Source organism: Leptonychotes weddellii, chromosome 7, assembly GCF_054177405.1.
Source record: "Leptonychotes weddellii isolate Sample4059 chromosome 7, ASM5417740v2, whole genome shotgun sequence".
Taxonomy (NCBI): Eukaryota; Metazoa; Chordata; class Mammalia; order Carnivora; family Phocidae; genus Leptonychotes; species Leptonychotes weddellii.
Genome location: NC_138375.1, coordinates 31,563,873 through 31,583,157, shown reverse-complemented (window position 1 = coordinate 31,583,157; position 19,285 = coordinate 31,563,873). Strand labels below are relative to the sequence as shown.

Sequence of the window (19,285 nt, the reverse complement as noted above, 5' to 3'; positions counted from 1 at the left end):
ACCACCACTATGTGTTGGGTAGTGAGAGATACAATCTGGTTCACAAGAAAGACAGGTTTGTGGGTGAGAAATTCAGTACCAATAGCAACTGGGTCACCCAAAGAGTGCTAAAACTGAGGTAACTGTAATACTTTTGAAAGGAGTAGAGCTCATCCAACTGTGACGTTAGGGTGTATTTTTTGTCTGAGGGAGGCCAGTGGAACTATTCATGCAATCTAGCACAAGGTGACATTTGCTTGGTAAATTTACCACACCCGGAATCTATTTGTTTCTCAGAAACACTATTCCAACAGTATCCCAGAGTTTATCAAACTCAGGAAAAATTACTCTGATAAAGCTCACAGAAGCCTGGTTTATAAAACCAACATGCTGATTCATTAACATTTAATGAGAAAAAACCCAAAAATACTTATGGGTCAGGCCGACCAGCCTATTGTCTCCCTGTATCTACATGGCAAACCATACCAGAAGATGATCTAATGCATTTGGAATTTTATGTGGTCTTCCTCTGCTCCTTTCCTCTGTTCCTTTCCTTTCCTCTGCTCCATCTTCCTTTTTGGTCTTTCTTTGCCTTGCACCATGTCCAGAGAGGCTAGCCCCAGTGGCCTGCATGCACGCCCCTACCCTCCTTGCCAGAGGCTTCACTTTGGGTTCAGCTTTTGAGAGGCACCAGGAGGAAATTAGAGGGTGGGAAAAGAGAAAAGTTGGGATGTTTCTTCCTTGGTCTCTCCTTGCTTGGTTCCACTTCTCTTGGCAGAAAGCTCATCCCTCAAGACCACGGGGAATCTCACCAGTTAGGCTCCAGCTCCACTGCCTGGGCCCTGAGCCTGGAAACACCACCTCCTCCCCCTTGGATCTTCAGCCTCCAGATAGGTAATGGTTTCCAGTTGTTGCTAGTCTCCGCGGACCACCTCAGGATCTAGTTTGCTCCCTTAACCTGCCCACACCTCTGTACATATCTTCATTAGAATTATCTGGGCTGACTTGCATTTCCTGCAATTTGAATGAGTAATACAGTGTTTGTGAAACACCAAACATTTTTGTATTCTACTTGAGAGTGACCAACCATCTCAATTTGCACAGGACTGGAGTGGGATTCAGGACGTTCCGTTTTCCTATCAAGATGAGTTGGTCACTAGGGGAGGGGGGTGGGGGATGGGTTAGCCTGGTGATGGGTATTAAGGAGGGCACATTCTGCATGGAGCACTGGGTATTATATGCAAACAATGAATCATGGAACACTACATCAAAAACTAATGACATAATGTATGATGATTAACATAACATAATAAAAAAAAAAAAAAGATGAGTTGGTCACCCTAATCCCACCTGACTTTGACATATCTTCTTGCCACAACTACCTGGTTATTGATTTCATTTTTTTCTTGAAATTGATTCATTTCCCATTCTGTTTTCCCTCTCTTCCCCTATGATCCTCTGCACTATTTCTTATGTTCCACATATGAGTGAAACCATATGATAATTGTCATTCTCTGATTGACTTATTTCACTTAGCATAATCCCCTCCAGTTCCATCCATGCCAATATAAATTGAATTTAAATTTTAAAAAGAAATTGATTCATTTCATTAACTTGTTACTTTTAAAAGAAACATTAAATCACTACTTTAAATGGAAACCTAATATAACTTGCCTTTGACTGATTGAACAAAACATATTATAGAAACAAGAATAAATGGACACTAAGTAATAATATTAAATTTAAGTAGAAATTATTATATGCAAAGGGACCTGAGTGCGAGTCCTGCTCTCTCTATGCTTAAAAGGGAGATTCGTATTAAAGACATTCAAGACACACTGGCCCCAAGAAACTTTCTGCTTCATGTATCAGAATATGATCACATTTTCACCAAATGAGTCTATGTTATTTAAGGACATGCATGTATTACCTACATCATCTTGTCTATGCCCTGTGGTAGGGCTCCATCCTTGAGGAAACAGCGGTGTAGTGGAGGGTCAAACACCTAACAAAATCAGGCTCTACCATTCTGCTGTCCCAATATCCACAGTCAGTGTAACCAGCAGACTGACCGGGTGCTTACGTGGGCCCGACAGAACACACTTTACCCCTGGACAGTGCTGGGATAGACATCATCACCAGGTGCTTCTGTCTTTTTTTCTATGAGCCCAAGCCCTATTCTAATGGACAAACTTTTTTTGTTGGATACAGCAATCCTTTTATAAGGAAATAGCCCAAGTTTTTAAACCAGGGACAGTTTGGTCTCTTTCAAGTAACTTCGTAAATCTCTAATCTGATAGAGTATGTGTTTATTACACATTTCAACTCTTAGAATACGATCTTATTTCTTTCCATTTTATGTTTTTAGAAGATCACTTAAAATTACATCCGTGTTCTATCTGTAACTACAAAATACTCTGGCAACTTGTGGGAGTGGGAGTGGGTAGGTATATGTACAGCGACCAGGTCTAGGGTCATATAAGAGGTGACATTAAAGCTCATGCTACAAGATGAATTTGCTTTCTTTAGATGGAGAGAGGCAGCAAAGTTAATCTAGGGAGAAGGAACAGCATGTGCAAAGGCACAGAATACTGAAAAAATAAAATATATGCAGGGACTAAAAGTAGTTAAATATGATCTGGGAGCAGACTCTCAGAGGGCATCGTTCCTGCATAAATAAAAGAACCCCAAATTCATATAATAGTAATTAGTATGGCACAGAGGTAAAAGACATCAGGACTTAAAGTCAGATTTGTGCTATTATCTCAGTTTCAGAAATTACTCTTTGTATGACCCTCAACAAATTCTTAACATTATTATAAGCCTCCATTTCCTCACCTGTAAAATGGGAAATAATAATTCTACCTGTTCCATAGAATTATTATGAGGATTAAATTCAACAATATCCTTAGACCAGTGGTTCTCAACTAGGGGCAATTTTGCCCCACCCCCACTCCGAGACATTTTGTAGTGTCTGGAGATACTTTTGATTATCACGCCTGGGAGAGGATGAGAGGCTGCTCCTGGCACATAGCAGATGAAGATCAGAGATGCAGCTTCATATCCTACAATACACAGGACAGCCCCCCACAACAAAGGCTTATTTGGACTAATATATTAAAGATGCTGAGGTTGAGAAACCCTGGCTAACCCAATACCTAGCTTGCAGTATGCAACCAGGAAATGTGATCCCAAAAGAGAAGGAGGAGGAGGGGAAGGGATGATACTGTACAAAGAAGATGAGTTCACTGCAGCTGCCTTCTCGGCAGGTGAATGCCAAGCCATCATGACCCGTTGTCACCAAGTTCACCCCCAGTCCCGGCCACCAGCTGTCTTTCTACATGGACAATTGGTTGTAGGGTGACTGGATAAGAATTATAGACTGGTGGGCCCTGGAAGAGGAGTCAAGCACCTGACCACAGTGAAGTTTTCTAAAACAGGGAGAGTGACCAAACCTCCCTGTAACTCTGACACATGGCCACCATCTCCCATCCAATGAGCAAGTATCTCGGGCCTGAGAAAACAAATGGCAAGACTCAGTAACCAAGTTTGGCAGGTCATTCTGTCCACGAGCCTTGAAATAGTGAATCATCACAACTCAGGTCTAATGGACCACCCATGTATTTAAAAGGGGTCTCGGTACACTATTCAAACAGGTCTTGCATGTAAAACCCGGGAAGCCAGAAGACTTCTGATGATCCTTCTATCCAGACAATAGTGAGGCAAAGCTAGGAGGGGCTGAGGGACTGGAACAGACGATGCCCTGAGGAGCATATAGTCTCTGTGATAGTGAAGCCTTTCTCAAACTAAGCTTCAGCTGACCACACTTTGGCAGAACAAAATACAGAAGCAAGGCTCTGCCAACAGAGGCTTGAGCCACAAACCAGAGAGCAATGTGCATGTATATATGATGTGGAAAGAACTGCTTGTCAGCTGTGGTTTTTCTCAGCCACATCACACATGGGGTAGTATCATCTTCAAATTAGGAAGGACAGTTTGATTCTTTGACAACCCAGGCAAGCGGGGAACTAATGAAGGATAATGCCCTATGTTGACAAGTTAATGTCTCAGCGGGGAAGACCAATTAGGAAATGTGTCTTTTAGGGTGCTGCCTATACTTCCAGAATCGATTCAAACAATGTCTTTGTTTGAACTGACATCTCAGGATAATGGATAAAATCCTGAGGCTCTGGAGTCAGATGGCATGGGGTTTGATTACTAGCTCTGCCGTTTGCTGACTATGCAATCTAGGAAAAGCTATTTACTGAACGTCTCCAAATACCCATTTCCTTAATGGGAAGAATGGCAATAATGACAAATGGGGTTGATAACACTGGCAACTCTGTGGAGTCGTGGTGAGCGTTAACACGTGATACTTCCGGAAGAATTCCTACCATCGCCCCTAGCAGAGTAACTCCTTGGTAAATACCGGCTGTCTTCTGGCCATCATGGTCTGTCCAAGAAATCACTTACATTTTCCTCACAGATCATGTCCTAGTTTTCAGCACAAAGGACACAGGTCCTATCAATCATATCACATGATGATAACTGTCAGTTGGGGCACGGGGGCCCACGTACACTACACATAGAAGTGTAAACAAAAACTGTGACTGGTGAATTTGTTCCTGATTCTTCCTAGACCTGGACATAGCCTTTCTCCAGTTTTGGATGTATCCATTCAAATGTATGTCCTTTTCTTTTTCACGTCCATATTGCTACCATTTGGGGAAGAATACATATTTCTTTTTAATAATTTCTTCCCCACACTCTCTTCTTGCTTTGCTGTGATACTTGCCATCCACTGTAGCATCCTTCAGGTTCTGTCAGCAACAGAAGCTCCTTGGGGAGAGGTTTGCTGTCAGTCACTGCAATCATTCAATCTCAGGGACTGTAACGAGAAAACGAAACCATCTTTTCCTGAAGTTTAGAAGAAGTTAAGCTATCACAACCACCACACATCAGAACATAAATGCCTTGTGCTCGCTTCGGCAGCATATATACTAAAATCAGAATGATACAGAGAAGATTGGCATGGCCCCTGAGCAAGAACATAAATGTCTCGACTGAGCTTGAAGGGACAGTTTGTCCCCGAAACAAATACTTGGTAAATATAAGTGAGTTTCATAGATTAAGGCAGAGTGGTAATAGGTTAGAATACTGGAATGAGGAAAAAAGGAAAGAAATGTAAACTTAATTGAATTGACATTTTCCATGATTGTTTTGTGACTCGGAATATATCAGTCTTGACTGGTAAGTGAAACATGATGAGAAATGTCAAGAAGGTTAACTTTTTTTGAGGGCTTACTATGTGCCAGGCACCATATTAAGTCTTTTATATATATTGTCACAACAATCCAATAAGGTGGAAACTATGGCACCCTCATTTTCCAAGATGAGGGAAAGGAAGTTTAGAGAGGTGAAGTCGCAAGATTACACAGCTAAGAAGGGGCAGATGTAGGGTAAAGTCAAGTAGTATGAATCCAGAGACTTCTCTTTCAACTCCTACACTTTAAAGCCTCTAAATGAAAAGAAAGGAATACTGCCTATCACGCCATTTGAAATCTGGACAATAACCCATTTCACAAAGTAACACTATGAAATGGAACCATTACTCTCCACATGTAACAATTTAAATGGTTTTGTTTCCAGCCAAAGATTAATGCTGCATTTTAAGGAGAGGAAAGAGAATTTTTTAATTCACTAGGCTTGGACAGTTAGCCCACAAAACATTCAAAATTTGGTGATTGTTCCTAATGAGTATTTTTTTTCTTTCAAGAGCTTAAAATTTTTACCGAAAAGGAAGATGAGATTTTCTCCAAGTACTCTAACAACTCTAAAAGGCTGTCTTGAATTTTTCTAATTTTTCATAGCCTTATTCTATTTAATTCACAAATTTCCTCTTGCTTCCCCTTCAGTGAATAAACCATAAACCCAATCTTTTTCTAATTGGCTCACAAGCACCATCTGGTGAAGAAGCAGAATAATTACAGAACAGTTCCTACTGAGGATCACGATTTAATCTGTACTAATTAAACCCGAATGAGCACCATTTTACCGCTGTTCTAAAAGAGAATGAGATTTGTGAAATGCAAACATTATGGCTAAGGTCAAAAATATGCATTCCAAGTTTTGTTGTTGTTTTGAATTTTTAGAAATTGAGAATCAGCTTGCTTTCTATTTCCAATTCCCATCAGCCTTTCTACTACCAAAGACTATGGGTCCTAAAACAGCATAAAGTGGCACATTTCACTGTACCAATATCCCAGGGTAGTTTTGACATTTCATTTTCTGTATCAGTCCATGCACTACTTTCTTCCTCCCCCCTTTCATTTATCACACTAAAATGACTTTTTTAATATATTCACCTAGCCATTTATCAAGGACAATCTCTGCCCTCAAGAAGCTCACTCTCCAGCAGACGTAGACTTTAGGGAAATAAAATATTACAGGTGTTCTGACAGAGGTAATGTGCTCATAGACTATGTTAATTACAGTGGTAGTATCCTAGAGAAGAGACATTTTCCATAGTGGCTGGTCAATGGTGTCAAATGCTAGAGATGTCCAAGAAAATAAAAGAAAAAAAAATGAAGCGGGGGGGAATCGGAGGGGGAGACAAACCATGAGAGACTATGGACTCTGAGAAACAAACTGAGGGTTCCAGAGGGGAGGGGGGTGGGGGATGGGTTAGCCCGGTGATGGGTATCAAGGAGGGCACGTATTGCATGGAGCACTGGGTGTTATATGCAAACAATGAATCTTGGAACACTACATCAAAAACTAATGATGTAATGTATGGTGACTAACATAATAAAATAAAATTTAAAAAAAAGAAAAGAAACCATTTTCCTCTTACCTGTCATTAGGGCCACATTTTGAGAAATGCTTCTCCAGGTCAATTACTTCCCAGATATTCTAAATTGAAAAATAAACAGCAGTTATCCCTAAGGAAATAAAAGTAGAAGCTTTTGATTTCACAACCCTCAGAGGATTATAAAAACGCTATTCATAAATTGAATATTGGCTAAATCATGATTGCCATTCTTGCTCAACCCATTCAAAGTCAGAATAGCAATGTTAAAATAAAACATAAAGCTCCAACACTTCCTTTTTTCTGCTCACATTAGTAAACCCACTATAAATGATTTTGTTTAATTATTACATATTTTAATGAAGATAAATGTGAGAACTACAAAGTGTATTAAAGCATTATAGTTCTGACTTGCTATGGTGATCACTTTGCAGTGTATACAAATATTAAATCCCTATGTTGTACACCTGAAAATAATATAATGTTATGTGTCAGTTGTACCTCAATTAAAATGAAGCATTACAGTTCTTCCTTAATAATCCAAAGTTGTTCAATTATAGAAGAAAGGGAAGCTTTTAACTCTTATTGCATGGAAAAACAGGAATATTTATGGCAGCCCAGTGATGTTTTTATAAGGCGTGCTAGTACTCATGTGAACTCTTATTAGTTTTCTTGCTTCTGAGAAGGTCTTTATTCAGGGGTAAGAATTTAAACGGATAAGGCATTGTAAGGGAGTCCACAATGCTCTGGTAAGACTTAGCTTCAGGATAGCACTCTTAACTTTGATTTCCCCTCTTGAAACACCTCACAGAGCTTTTAGAATGCCATGGGCCTGCTTTCTTGCCTGCAATAGGGCTAAAACACCCAGTCCAGGCACAAAAATGTCTAAAGTAAGAAGGTAAAAGAGAAGTCAATTGTTTAGAATCTCAGTTCACCCATCCATCCATTCATTCTCTTAACACATACGTACTGAACACATTCCACGGGTCAGAGTATATTCTAAGTATTGAGAATACTCCAGTGGGCAAAAATCAACAGGATCTCTATCTCCTTGGAGCTTATCGCCCCAGGTGGTATAAATATAATATAATTACATATAAAAAAAGGTTAAATTGAAATTGCTCTGAAGAAGGCATTTGGCTCTATGAGCACCTGGAATAGAATAGACTTAATCAGGGGGTTCTGGGACACTTCCATAAGAAAGTATTAACGGAGTCAAGAACTGAAGGAAGAGAAGTAGTTAACTGGATGACAAAATAAGAAGAAAGCCTTGCAGACTGATGTAAATGTGTGGGCAAGGTCCTCAGGCAAGGCAGGGCCAGCTCCTCTCAGCCGCTTCCTGGGAGAGCAAACTAACAAATGAACCCTGGCTCCATGCTGAATGATGGGGAGTGATGTTCTGTGTCCACGGATAGTTGCGCATTCATTCTTGGAGATGGAAATTCTTAGCTTAGAAGGAAAAAAAATCATTATTTAAATAATGTTGAAGTTTCAAGTACCAGGACAGACTGAGAAGGAAGATATTCTGGAGTAAACAGGGTTTCTAACTGTCTCCCAACTCATGCCACCTGGAAAAATGACCACCCATGCTCGCACGAGGAAAGGGGAAGTGGAGACAATGAAACGTAATAAGAAGGAATTTAAGGAAAGGGGGAAAGGAGCCATAGTCAGAACTAAGTCGATGCATAGGTTTTTTTCTAAAAAAAAAAAAAAAAAAAGGAGGAAAAAAGTCTGTTATTAATACTTTGTCATAGCTGTTTCAATCTTCCATGGCTGTATAATGAACCACCCCCAAACTACACACTATTATTGCACAGAATTCTGTTTATTAGGAATTCTGCTCATGCAGCTGCCTTCAGCTGCTAAGTCCAAGACAGCCCCTAATCCTCCAAACTCTCTCCAGATTGCCTCTCATGATTCAGCCCAAGGTTCCTTATAGTATGACCACAAGCTCCCAAAAAGGAACTTTCCAAAAGGTCAAATCCCAATGCACAAGCACTTGTCTAGCCTCTCTCTGTGTGTCACCTGTTAGTGTCCATTGGCCAAAGCGAGGCATGGGGTGAAGCCCAGAGTCAAAAAAGGATTGATTCACATAAGCAAAAACAAGAGCTCTTGGAATTTCTAAAAATGGTGTCCACCTTTCTCTGTATGTGTGCATACTCTAGAACAAAAACATCATGGAAATTTTTAGCCTGCTCCTTTTATCGTACCTGGAAATTCTCTCCACACAACCCCACTCTATGCCAAAAACAAGATAGCTTTTACAAGGGTTTTAATCCCCCATGGCACTAGATTGTGCTCTTTGGAAAAAAGTACTAATCCATATGAAAGAATCATTCACTGAATTCATCATTCAATCCATTTGCAAAGGTGGTGAAATGTGAGTCATCTAATTTTGATATTTGTTAGGAGAAATGGTTGAAATTATTAAATAAGACATTTGACTACCTGTCATTTCAATTACTTATGCCATCCTAATTCCTTATCACCATTAATGATCACAAATCAGTTACATTAGCATCATGACGTGTTGTGAAGGACTTATACCAGTTAAGTTTCGATCAGGGAAGAAGAACCACAACGAGGGATAGGAAAGAAGAGATTTACTAGGAATGCAACTTGACACGATTGTAGATGCTGGGGAAGAGTGAAAGCCTATGAAAGGCCATTGGCTCTGTTTCTGGTCAGGGGCCTGAAGTGACCATCAGTGAGCAGGGTTGACAGCCTGACATGAAGTGGGAGAGAGTGAAGACAAACTGGAAACCTCGTCTTCTCACACTTAACAACACGGGTGACCTGCAGAAGCTGGTGAGCTTCCTGAGTCCGTGTACATAAGCTTTGCCCGGAAAGTTGAGAAGCTGAAGAAAGGGATCCAACAGGAGTGAGAGGAGCTGGGGTCCCAACTGGTGCACAAGGTCAACAAATGGGTCTGGAGATGAGTCCCACGGAGCTGCAGCAGTACCCGGGGGCCCTGAACAAGCCTTCAGAGTGGTATGGCTACCGCTTTGCCTGTTCTCCCAAATTTCAGGCAATTTCTCTTGGGGCTAAGCTAGAATCAGACAAGGAAAGAAATTCTAGGAACCGTACTTGCAGATTAGGTAAGCTGACACAAAACCACACTGACTATGGTCACCACAGAAACAGGCTTTCTTCTTGCCTGATAGACTGATCTTCTGAGATCAACCCAAAAGTCAAAGAAAGTCCCAGACCTTGAGAAAAGGTAGAGAAAACTAGCACTACTGAGATACCACTGCCCAGTTTCAACTGAATCCACTCTTTCATGGTAACCTGAGCCTTCTGTAACACAAAGAATAGAGTCAGAGTTCCTCCTTCACAGGTGCTCTGACAAAGATGGGGTAAGGAACAGATTGTGAAAAATACTGGCAATGTTATTTTTTATTTTACTTGAGAGAGCAGTGCGAGGAAAGAGAGATTCGTCAGTACCAAAATTGACAAATGACTATTGAAAGGCAGTAGAAAAAATTTTAAAAACAATGACTATTCCAAGAGCCATGACCCCAAGCATCCTCCCCACAATAACCTGGAAAATGACAGTCCTCTAGCACCAGAGTTTTATTTAAAACAATAACTATGAATTAAAAATCTGTGTTGTGTTACGTATTTGAAGAGAATTATTTCCTTTGAAAAATCTTGATTCAGTGAATTTTCACATGCTATCTCTTCCATTTAAAATGCTTGTTCCCGGACACTTGGGTGGCTCAGTCGGTTAAGCATCTGCCTTCAGCTCAGGTCATGGCCCCACGGTCCTGGGATTGAGTCCTGCTTCGGGCTCCCTGCTCAGTGGGAAGTCTGCTTCTCCCTCTGACTCTCCCCACTGGCTTGTGCTCTCTCTCTCTCTCTCACTTACTCTCTTTCTCTCAAATAAATAAAATCTTTTAAAAAATAAAATAAAATAAAATAAAATAAATGCTTGTTCCTTCCTTATGTGCCTGTCTCTTATTTAGCTTCCAGAATGCTTCTCTGCAAAAGCTCCCCAGAATTCCCTCCTCTTATCCAGGCAACAATCATTCTCTTCTGTGAGCTACCTCCATAACTTGCAAATCATTTAGTTTTTGCACTTCCACCAAATTATAATTTTGCACCCCATACTTCACTGCAAGGGAACATGCCACATATATCTGCTCCCTGGCACAGCACACGGCAAAAAATAAGTAACAGCTAGGCTCATCAGTGCCACTTGATCATATATTTTATAGATAGGAAACCCAACCGAGTCAATGGTGGAGGGAATAGATCAAAACATTTCAAGCACAAGCAATTTCCTACAACACCTTGTAGTCTAGAAAATGTCATTAGTGCTACCATTAACTCTTTTTATGGCTTCTTCCAGTTTAAATTGCAATTCCCTACTCCACATCCCTTCCAAAATTCTCATGCCAATGATCTCGGATTCTTCTTTCCTTTGCCATCCCCTCCCTCCACTTGGAATCTAGAAGAACTACCATAGTTTGGGTTTCACCCACCTCATGAATGCTCCCTCATGAATGTCTCTTTTCTCAGGAGCTTTTCTTCCCCATCTCCCCCAGGCTGAGCAGGGGCTACTTCCTCCTCTCCCCCTCTGTTCCACCTGGACAAGCCCTCTCATCCTCCAGACTCTGGTACATTGGAAACACCTATTATGCTAAGCTCTCTACGTGATTGCCCCTTGCTGTCCCTTGCAATCTATTCTAAATTCATACTCAAGTGGTGGCATGAAAATATTAAATCATGGCACTTTTGAACATATTATCTTCTTTGTTCCATTTTGCTCCAATTTCTTTATTTCTGGTGGGCAGGGGAGGAGAATATATTATTCCAGAGGAACAAAAAGTTTATGCGTAAAATAGGAATCATGATATTTACTGAAATGACCAAGCACTTGTAATTTAAGAAGACAAATATAGTTAATTGGCAGAAGATATAGTTCTTGCTGTTCCATCTGCCACAGCGTAATTAGGGGAACATTGTGATGCTTTGTGCTCCAATTTCCCCAGTGAAAATTACAATTAATAAAATACACAGAAATCATTATTTAAAAAAAAAATTTCATCAGTACAAAAAAAAATTAGATGGGCTATAAATGCTGACTTGTGTTCTTAGAAAGACAATAATTATCAAATGAGCTGTTTTTTTACTTTTCTGTCTTTGTTTCAGATGTGTTCCAGATCTGAATGAATGGTTCAACTTTGGCTATAGATTTAATACCAAAGTACTACTGATAAACTAATAGATTAGATGACAGAGCACTTTACATTCCTCACAGGGCAGAGGACCAAATGAAAAACCTTCCCCAAAACAACTCAATGTCTAAATTTTTTAAAATAAAGGTCTCTGAAGCTCATAATTCTGTTAATCTCAGGAGAAAACTGGTCCTCAGAATTTCTTTGCTTGAAGCTTTCTAATCAGTTCACTTTAAATTATTTAAATAGAGCACTTACTACTTTCTTTGCAGAAATACATTAATATTCTGTTCTCATACAAAAGCTTTTCAAAGTTTCACCCCAAATATAAATCGTAGGAGAAATTCACCAAAATACATTGAGATGATCATGTCCTCCACCTTGCGTATTTCTTCCTTCCAATTCTATCTTGCTTTAAACGAAAGGAATTCAGTTCAGTTATAGAAAACGAAGTCATATTTCAGTACATCTGAGTTTGTGGCCTGGGAGGTGACAATTCACAGCAAAAAGCTATGGCCTGACTGACTGGCTGTTGGGTAGGAAGCTGTGAGAGGTCAAAGCAGACATGGGGGTGTGGTAACTATGATTCTGGAAAGCAAAACCCTCAAAGGGTTTTGGACAATCTGCTCCAAGCTTCCTTGGTTCTGCTCCTAAGGAAGAAGCAACCCCAGGACTTAAGCTTTTGTGGACGAGGCAAATGGCAGCTTGGAGACAGAAGGGGTGGAGAGACAAATCATGACGCGACAGGCAACTTTTGTCATGCCGTGTGTGAAAACAGCCGGCACTGCCTTCCTCCCCCAAAGTCACATTTCTTCATGTCATTTTGTAAGTGGTTGGCATCTTCTGGCTGAAATTTCAACTGGGTTTTTTAAAAATATATATTTAAATAGTTTAGTATGACATGGTTCCTCCCTTTTGTGAGTGCCATCTTTTCTTTAGCTATTTCTGCTTGACAAACATCAAGAGTGGTTGAGTGGACCCTGCTGCCGTCAGGTCAAGGGCGCCATCTTCTATTGTAGGAGGCCCTGAGAACTCACAGGATGCGAACAAGATGGTGCCTAGCACAAAATAAGCACTCAACTAGTAGCTGCTATTACTATTACCCACTGAGCTACTAAAATGAGCAAGAGGGGGCACCTGGGTGGCTCAGTCATTAAGCGTCTGCCTTCGGCTCAGGTCATGATCCCAGGGTCCTGGGATCGAGTCCCACATCGGGCTCCCTGCTCGGCAGGAAGCCTGCTTCTCTCTCTCCCACTCCCCCTGCTTGTGTTCCTGCTCTTGCTGTCTCTCTCTCTGTCAAATAAATAAATAAAATCTTAAAATAAATAAATAAATAAATAAGAGTAAGAGGGCAGAGTCTTTCTATCTGGAATAATAATAATAAAAAAAAAAGGTTAAGATAAACTTCCAGATAATGAGTCCTAAACAGAATTCCATGTGGAACACACATAAAAATGCACTTCCTTCCCTCCCCCCCACACCCATGGTAACATACTTATTAAAATGCCTTTATGTTTAATTTAGCAAAAGGTGAGACCCTCCAGAAATGTAGGCATTACCAAGAGTGATTCATTATGTAGAAAACAGTAACACTTTTCATAGTGATGCCATCATCCAACTACTTTTCCTATATTCACCATTAAAATCCTACCCATTCGTGATGCTTACACAGACAGTATTCTGGGTGAGATGCATGACAGCAAGGACCAAAGCAGTACAGTACTCTAAAATTCTTCCATGTAGGATAAGATTTTCATAAGATTTTGTCATAGTCTTTGAATGTTCTATTGGTCTCATTTACAATGATGATTCTAATCTTTATATGAGCATGTTTCCAAGTTACTATAATTACACCCAACACTAATGAAGCAGTTATCCACAATCAGACACAAAGTGGACCTTAAGTATGTCTAAGCTTCCATGCTCATAGATACCCCAATGGGACAAAACCACAAAGCCGGCTATAATTTGCAAGAACAAAATTTTCCACGAATCAGTAAAGCCCTGAAAGCTTTTAAAGGCCTTTTCTAGGACTGATTTCTGAAGCATAGTGTTCCAGTAAACTCAGAGTAGTGACAAAACATTCTAAGATAAAGCCATGACATTCTGTTTCATCCCTCTGGGGAAGGAGTTATCTCCCTACTGACATAACACAAGGCAGTTACCCAGTCAGACTTTCTCCCATTTCTCTAGAGGTTTAGAGGTGACCTTTCAGTTTGAACCCAGCATCTCTGTGTGTGTGTGTGTGTGTGTAGTAGAGGACTAGAATCCCAAGGTCTGGATGGAATTCACCAGGCACAGACCCTGCTCCATCAGTGTAAGCACTGTACTCTTGTAGAAAGTGCACTCCCAAACTGGAAGAAAGAAGGGGGGGAAGGCAAGGCTGGCTGACAGCGGTTCACTGGCTTTTGGAAAATCGGGTCCAGAGAAGGGCTGATTTAGATAAAAGTTCACTGGCTAAATCTAGTTCTACGCCTTACTGGAGAAGTTTCCAAGTTTTGTTTTTCCTGTGGTAAGCCAAAAACAAAGTAGGTGGATGGGGGAAAAAATGGCCTTATCTGAATTTCTGAATGGTCCATTTCCACGGGTTTTTACTATTCCCTATACATCAGATCACTTTGTGCTGTGCTTTTCATCTTCCCAAATACAACAGGAAGGAGGATGAGAAAGTTCTTAGATCTTACTCTTCTGTCTTTATAATAAATAGGAACACCTCCAACCCCTTGCCCTAAGTTCTCAATTCCTTCTTCACATCTCTCCATCATTGGGAGAAGGAACTAGCCACCATCTTCCCATGTGTCACCTGTGTACCCCAGATCCACATCACCTCAATTCTTCTCAAAGTCTGTGACAACCACTTTTACTCCCCACCATTCTATTGCTGACACATGTACCTCTCCCACACTCATAATCCCCTGAAGTGAGCTAGATCCCTCTCCCCCCACCTTCCATTCCAGTCCCTCATGTCGTTGTTATCCACAATGACCCACCCAACAGAGCCCAAGCACCCAGACGTCTGAAGGGCTGACTTGGTCTCTGAGCAAAATCTGAAATATCCAGGGGCAAACTGGACTCCATATCCTTTAGGCTATCTTTTCATTAGTTATTCTTCTTCAGAAATGGGCTTTTGGAAAGAACTGGAAAACAGAGTTCAAAGTTGTGATCTTTGGCAAGAATATGAAGTACAAATATTTTATATAGAATGAGGTAGTCATATGCTTTCACAATCGACATAACAGAGATGTAGTATCTCCCCACTACTTGAGTTCCAGCTTTTAAAGTTCTCCATAATCCTAAACTGGCCTTTCTCTACCTATCCATTATGGTTTTCCGTTCTTCCCCAAATAAATTATCTACCCAGATCCAACTATCTTTTTCTACCATTATCTTAATCATTGTATGTCAGAGTTTCAAATATTCAATATTCTAATTACTGTCTCATCATCTCCATCACTATTTTATACAAAAGGTTTCCATCCAGAATTACAGTATACACCATGGTAAATGTCTATATAACCACTTAAATAGTGAACAGTTTAATTCCTTAGCTCAATATGTAACTTCTAAAAGTTTAAGAACAACAATCTTAAGAGCTTCAAAATTTCTGCTCCTTTACTACACTAACACTTTTAAAATTTCACTTAAAGTTTTTTTTCCCCTCCTTGTTAATTAAACTCATCCTTCTTTCCTTTGAGAATCTAAAGAGCAGCAGGAATGTCAAGTTGCTGCCTCTGGAGTATAGGGTTTTGTTTTTTTGTTTTTGTTTTTTTTTCTTTTACCATTCTGACCCAATAATATTTGTTGGCAAAGACTCTCAAAAACTGGCAGGAGCTATAAATTAGACATTTGAACTATCTCCCCTAGCTATCCAAAAGAGCTATCCAACTTTCCAGTTCTAAAATGCTTTAACTCATAAGACTTATGCCTTAAGGGACTTGAAAATTTGCCTCTCAGTCAGATGAACACATGGGTTATGAGTTATTAATTATACATAATAAGGCTTTGGCATAGGATAAATTGAACTAAACCCTAAAGCTGACTGATACATAATATATCCCATATTTGTGTTGTATGACAAAACAGCAAAATCTAAAAGTTAGGGCCATGACTTGGATCGATTCAGAAAGGCCAAGGCCCACTATCCAGATTCATTACCAAATACCTAACTCTTATTCCCTGAGTCCATAAACGCCTGAAACGCCCAATGCAGAAAAAGATTAATCCTCTCTCTCTCACTCCTCTCTATTCCAATCCCTAGAAAAAATAGAGAGAATGATAAAAAGATTTATATGCCAGAACACTGTCCACAGTTAGACAGAAACATACATATAATGTATTAAAATTTATACATTTACTTATATACATTCTTTACCTAGATGCATAACTTTAAACACAAACTCCCAATTTATGACAAACGAGGAAAAAAAGGATTATTAAAAAGGCCTAAAAGACACATCAACATTAGCCTTTCCCTGCCTATGTGTCTTTCTTTTTTTTTTTTTTTTTTTGGTAACAGCCTCTGAGGTACAATGGATTTTTTAAAAAATTATTTCTAGTTGAATATCAATATATACTGTGAGCAATACAAGAATAAAAAGGAGTCAGACCTTCCAGCTGTATGACTTAGCAGAAAAAAAGAGTAATAAAACAGGATGGATGAAGATTATTTTTGTTGATATTAGACTTTACCATAAATAATCCAAGGCCACCAACTTTTAGGAGTATTACTTTAAGAAATTATGTATCCAAATTCATTTAAGTAGCCTAACCAATAAAGTAAAAAAAAAAAAAAAAACCAACTGGATGTTGGTTCAATTCAGTTAACACAACTGAATGACCAAGGACTAGTGAGCAGCAAAGAATGAGGTTCGTACTTTTAAAAATACTTACTATAAACAACAAAAGTAAATAAATCCAAGTATAATTATTTTTAGTTCAAGCTCAATGCAGGAATTATCTCAAAAACAACAACAACAAAAAATCCAAGTTGCTGCTTTCCAGATGTACCTACTACTTTGAGAAAGGGAAAAGGACATAAATAAAGATACTATTTAGTTTTTTCTAGTAGAACTTTCATGATATAATTCAGACTTTAGCTTATTAATGATCTGAGATCCAGTAGCAAATTGCATTTACCACTTAAAAATTAAAAAGGAGTCTTTCCTGCTTTTAAAACATATGTACACAAACACACACACACACACACACACAGATTTTAATCTCAGGCACAGCAAAACAGAAGCTGACTACCAAACCAACAGATACTGTGAGTTGTAAACTGAGTAAACACGAGCATAGCAGTAAAAAATTTCACACCAGTTATTTCTCTTTCTGGTTTAGAAATAGTTTTTATGTGTTTATAATTGTTTCGAGAAACTTAGTACCAAATTCGTTAAATAGAGAGGCAGATATTCCAAGTATTCCTCACACATTCACCTATAAGGAGCTTTTGGAACAGTAGCAAAGTCACAAAGAAAATCTACACTTTTACTGCAAAAAGACATGATTTTTACTGGTGCTTAGATAAACAAATAGGTAGCTAAAAAAAAAGTGCCACCATTTTTCTCAAATGTCATCAATTACATAAGACCTCAAAACACACTCTGATTTGGATAAAAAATTCTTGCCAACAGTTAAGAGACTGATTAATTTCATCTATTTCATAGTAGCAAGTCTTCCCCAGATGTTAGTAACAGGCAGAACTATTCACTTTAGCCCTTTGTTACCAGAGACAATTGCTACATCTCTATGCAAACATGATGAACTCATTTGATTAGTCAAATACTTGAATTCCATTCAAGTGCACTTAATATAGTAATACACAGTATAAATTGATTGAAACTAAAAAAAGATCTGATTGGAAATGGGATTTTTAAAAATACAATACTGATTTCAAATTATATGTTTCATTGGTGTCCTGATGAAACATACAAAGCAAATGATTTGTTCCTCTGAAAGATTATCTAGTCCTTTAATATATTAATATAGAAGTCAGAAAATACATCCCTGAAACCTAGAATTGGAAGTACAGTTCAAAAAGTTGAAGCCAATTTGATATGGTTAATTCAGATTATGGTTAAATGGTTAGAGGATAGCTCAGAAGTTGACAAAAGTTTCAAATTAGTAACATTTGTTGCAAAAAACATAAATGAAGGTAGCTGTAATGTTTACAGGGTAAGATTTTTCAGATCCATGTATATAATGTAAGTACTAAGATCCTAAAGATTTAATTTCTTAAACACTCTGACTACTGTGGAAGAATTAAAAAAAATCCAAATGGATTAGAACTAAAATAAGGCTGTTCTTTCTCCTTTTATAAAATACTTTTGAAATTCATAACACAAAAAATATGCACAGGAAGACATGTAGAATTCTCAATCTTTTTTTTTTACATCAAGGGATCACTGTTCCTGAAAAATCTCCCTGCTTGCTTTGCTTTCTTCAGTCTTCTTTTTCTTCCAAGAGCTTTGCTACAGATGTCTATCAGCTGTATGGAGTGATTACTTTATTTGCCTGTTCCCACAACGGAAGAAGTGGCTTCGTCAGACAATAGCTTGGTCTTTAAAATTTACTTCTGGTAGGATTCTCTCACTTTCGCCTGCAGTGCATCGCAGGTCTTCTTAGCATCGCCTAGAAGCATGGCCGTGTTAGGTTTGTAGAAGATTGGATTGTCCACTGCAGCATAGCCAACACCCAAGGACCTCTTCATAACGATGACCTAAGGAGCAAAGATGAACTGAGAGAGTGAGTGTATTGAACAGACCTGACTGGGACATGATAGACAGGCCGACCCTGCCCTGCCCTAGCTTTGAATGAAGCACATACCACTACTAACTCCTGAGTACACAGACTTCTACAATACACAGGGAGTGCTTGCTTGCTTGCTTTTTTTTTTTCCTGGTGGTAAATTTTTTATTACGTTATGTTAGTCACCATACAATACATCATTAGTTTTTGATGTAGTGATCCACGATCCATTGTTTGCGTATAACACCCAGTGCTCCATTCAATATGTGCCCTCCTTAATACCCATCACCAGGCTCACCCATCCCCCCATACCCCCTTCCCCTTTAAAACCCTGTTTGTTTCTCAGAGTCCAAAGTCTCTCATGGTTCGTCTCCCCCTCTGATTCCCCCCCCTTCATTTTTCCCTTCCTACTATCTTCTTTTTTTTTAACATATAACGTATTGTTTCAGAGGTACAGGTCTGTGATTCAACAGTCTTACACAATTCCAGGGAGTGCTTTCTTTTTTTTTTTTTTTTTTTAAGATTTTATTTATTTGTGAGAGAGAGAATGAGAGAGAGCACATGAGAGGGG

General features: G+C 39.2%; 1 protein-coding gene, 1 long non-coding RNA gene, 1 other non-coding gene and 1 pseudogene across 6 annotated transcripts in view; 2 read left to right on the top strand and 2 right to left on the bottom strand.

Moving 5' to 3' along the window:
* Window positions 1–7,007, bottom strand: part of LOC145722574 (uncharacterized) — a 365,423-nt gene extending 358,416 nt beyond the window's left edge. Inside the window, exons 1-2 of the long non-coding RNA XR_014146917.1 lie at window positions 6,833–7,007; window positions 4,775–4,867 (exon numbers count right to left, since the gene is read on the bottom strand). This is a non-coding gene — a long non-coding RNA (uncharacterized LOC145722574). The remainder of the gene's footprint in view (window positions 1–4,774; window positions 4,868–6,832) is intronic.
* The window catches only part of LOC102725870 (glyceraldehyde-3-phosphate dehydrogenase pseudogene), a 271,823-nt pseudogene that overhangs the window by 166,087 nt on the left and 86,451 nt on the right, over window positions 1–19,285 (top strand). The window lies entirely within an intron of this gene.
* Window positions 4,956–5,062, top strand: LOC115939675 (U6 spliceosomal RNA). The gene has a single exon (XR_004074449.1). It is a non-coding gene; the product is annotated as a U6 spliceosomal RNA (small nuclear RNA).
* Window positions 17,287–19,285, bottom strand: part of NNT (nicotinamide nucleotide transhydrogenase) — an 89,823-nt gene continuing 87,824 nt past the window's right edge. For all 3 annotated transcript variants that reach the window (XM_081826084.1, XM_081826083.1, XM_081826085.1), the window contains exon 22: window positions 17,287–18,685. In XM_081826084.1, the coding sequence (XP_081682210.1) occupies window positions 18,536–18,685 (150 nt within the window). In that variant the 3' untranslated portion in view covers window positions 17,287–18,535. The remainder of the gene's footprint in view (window positions 18,686–19,285) is intronic.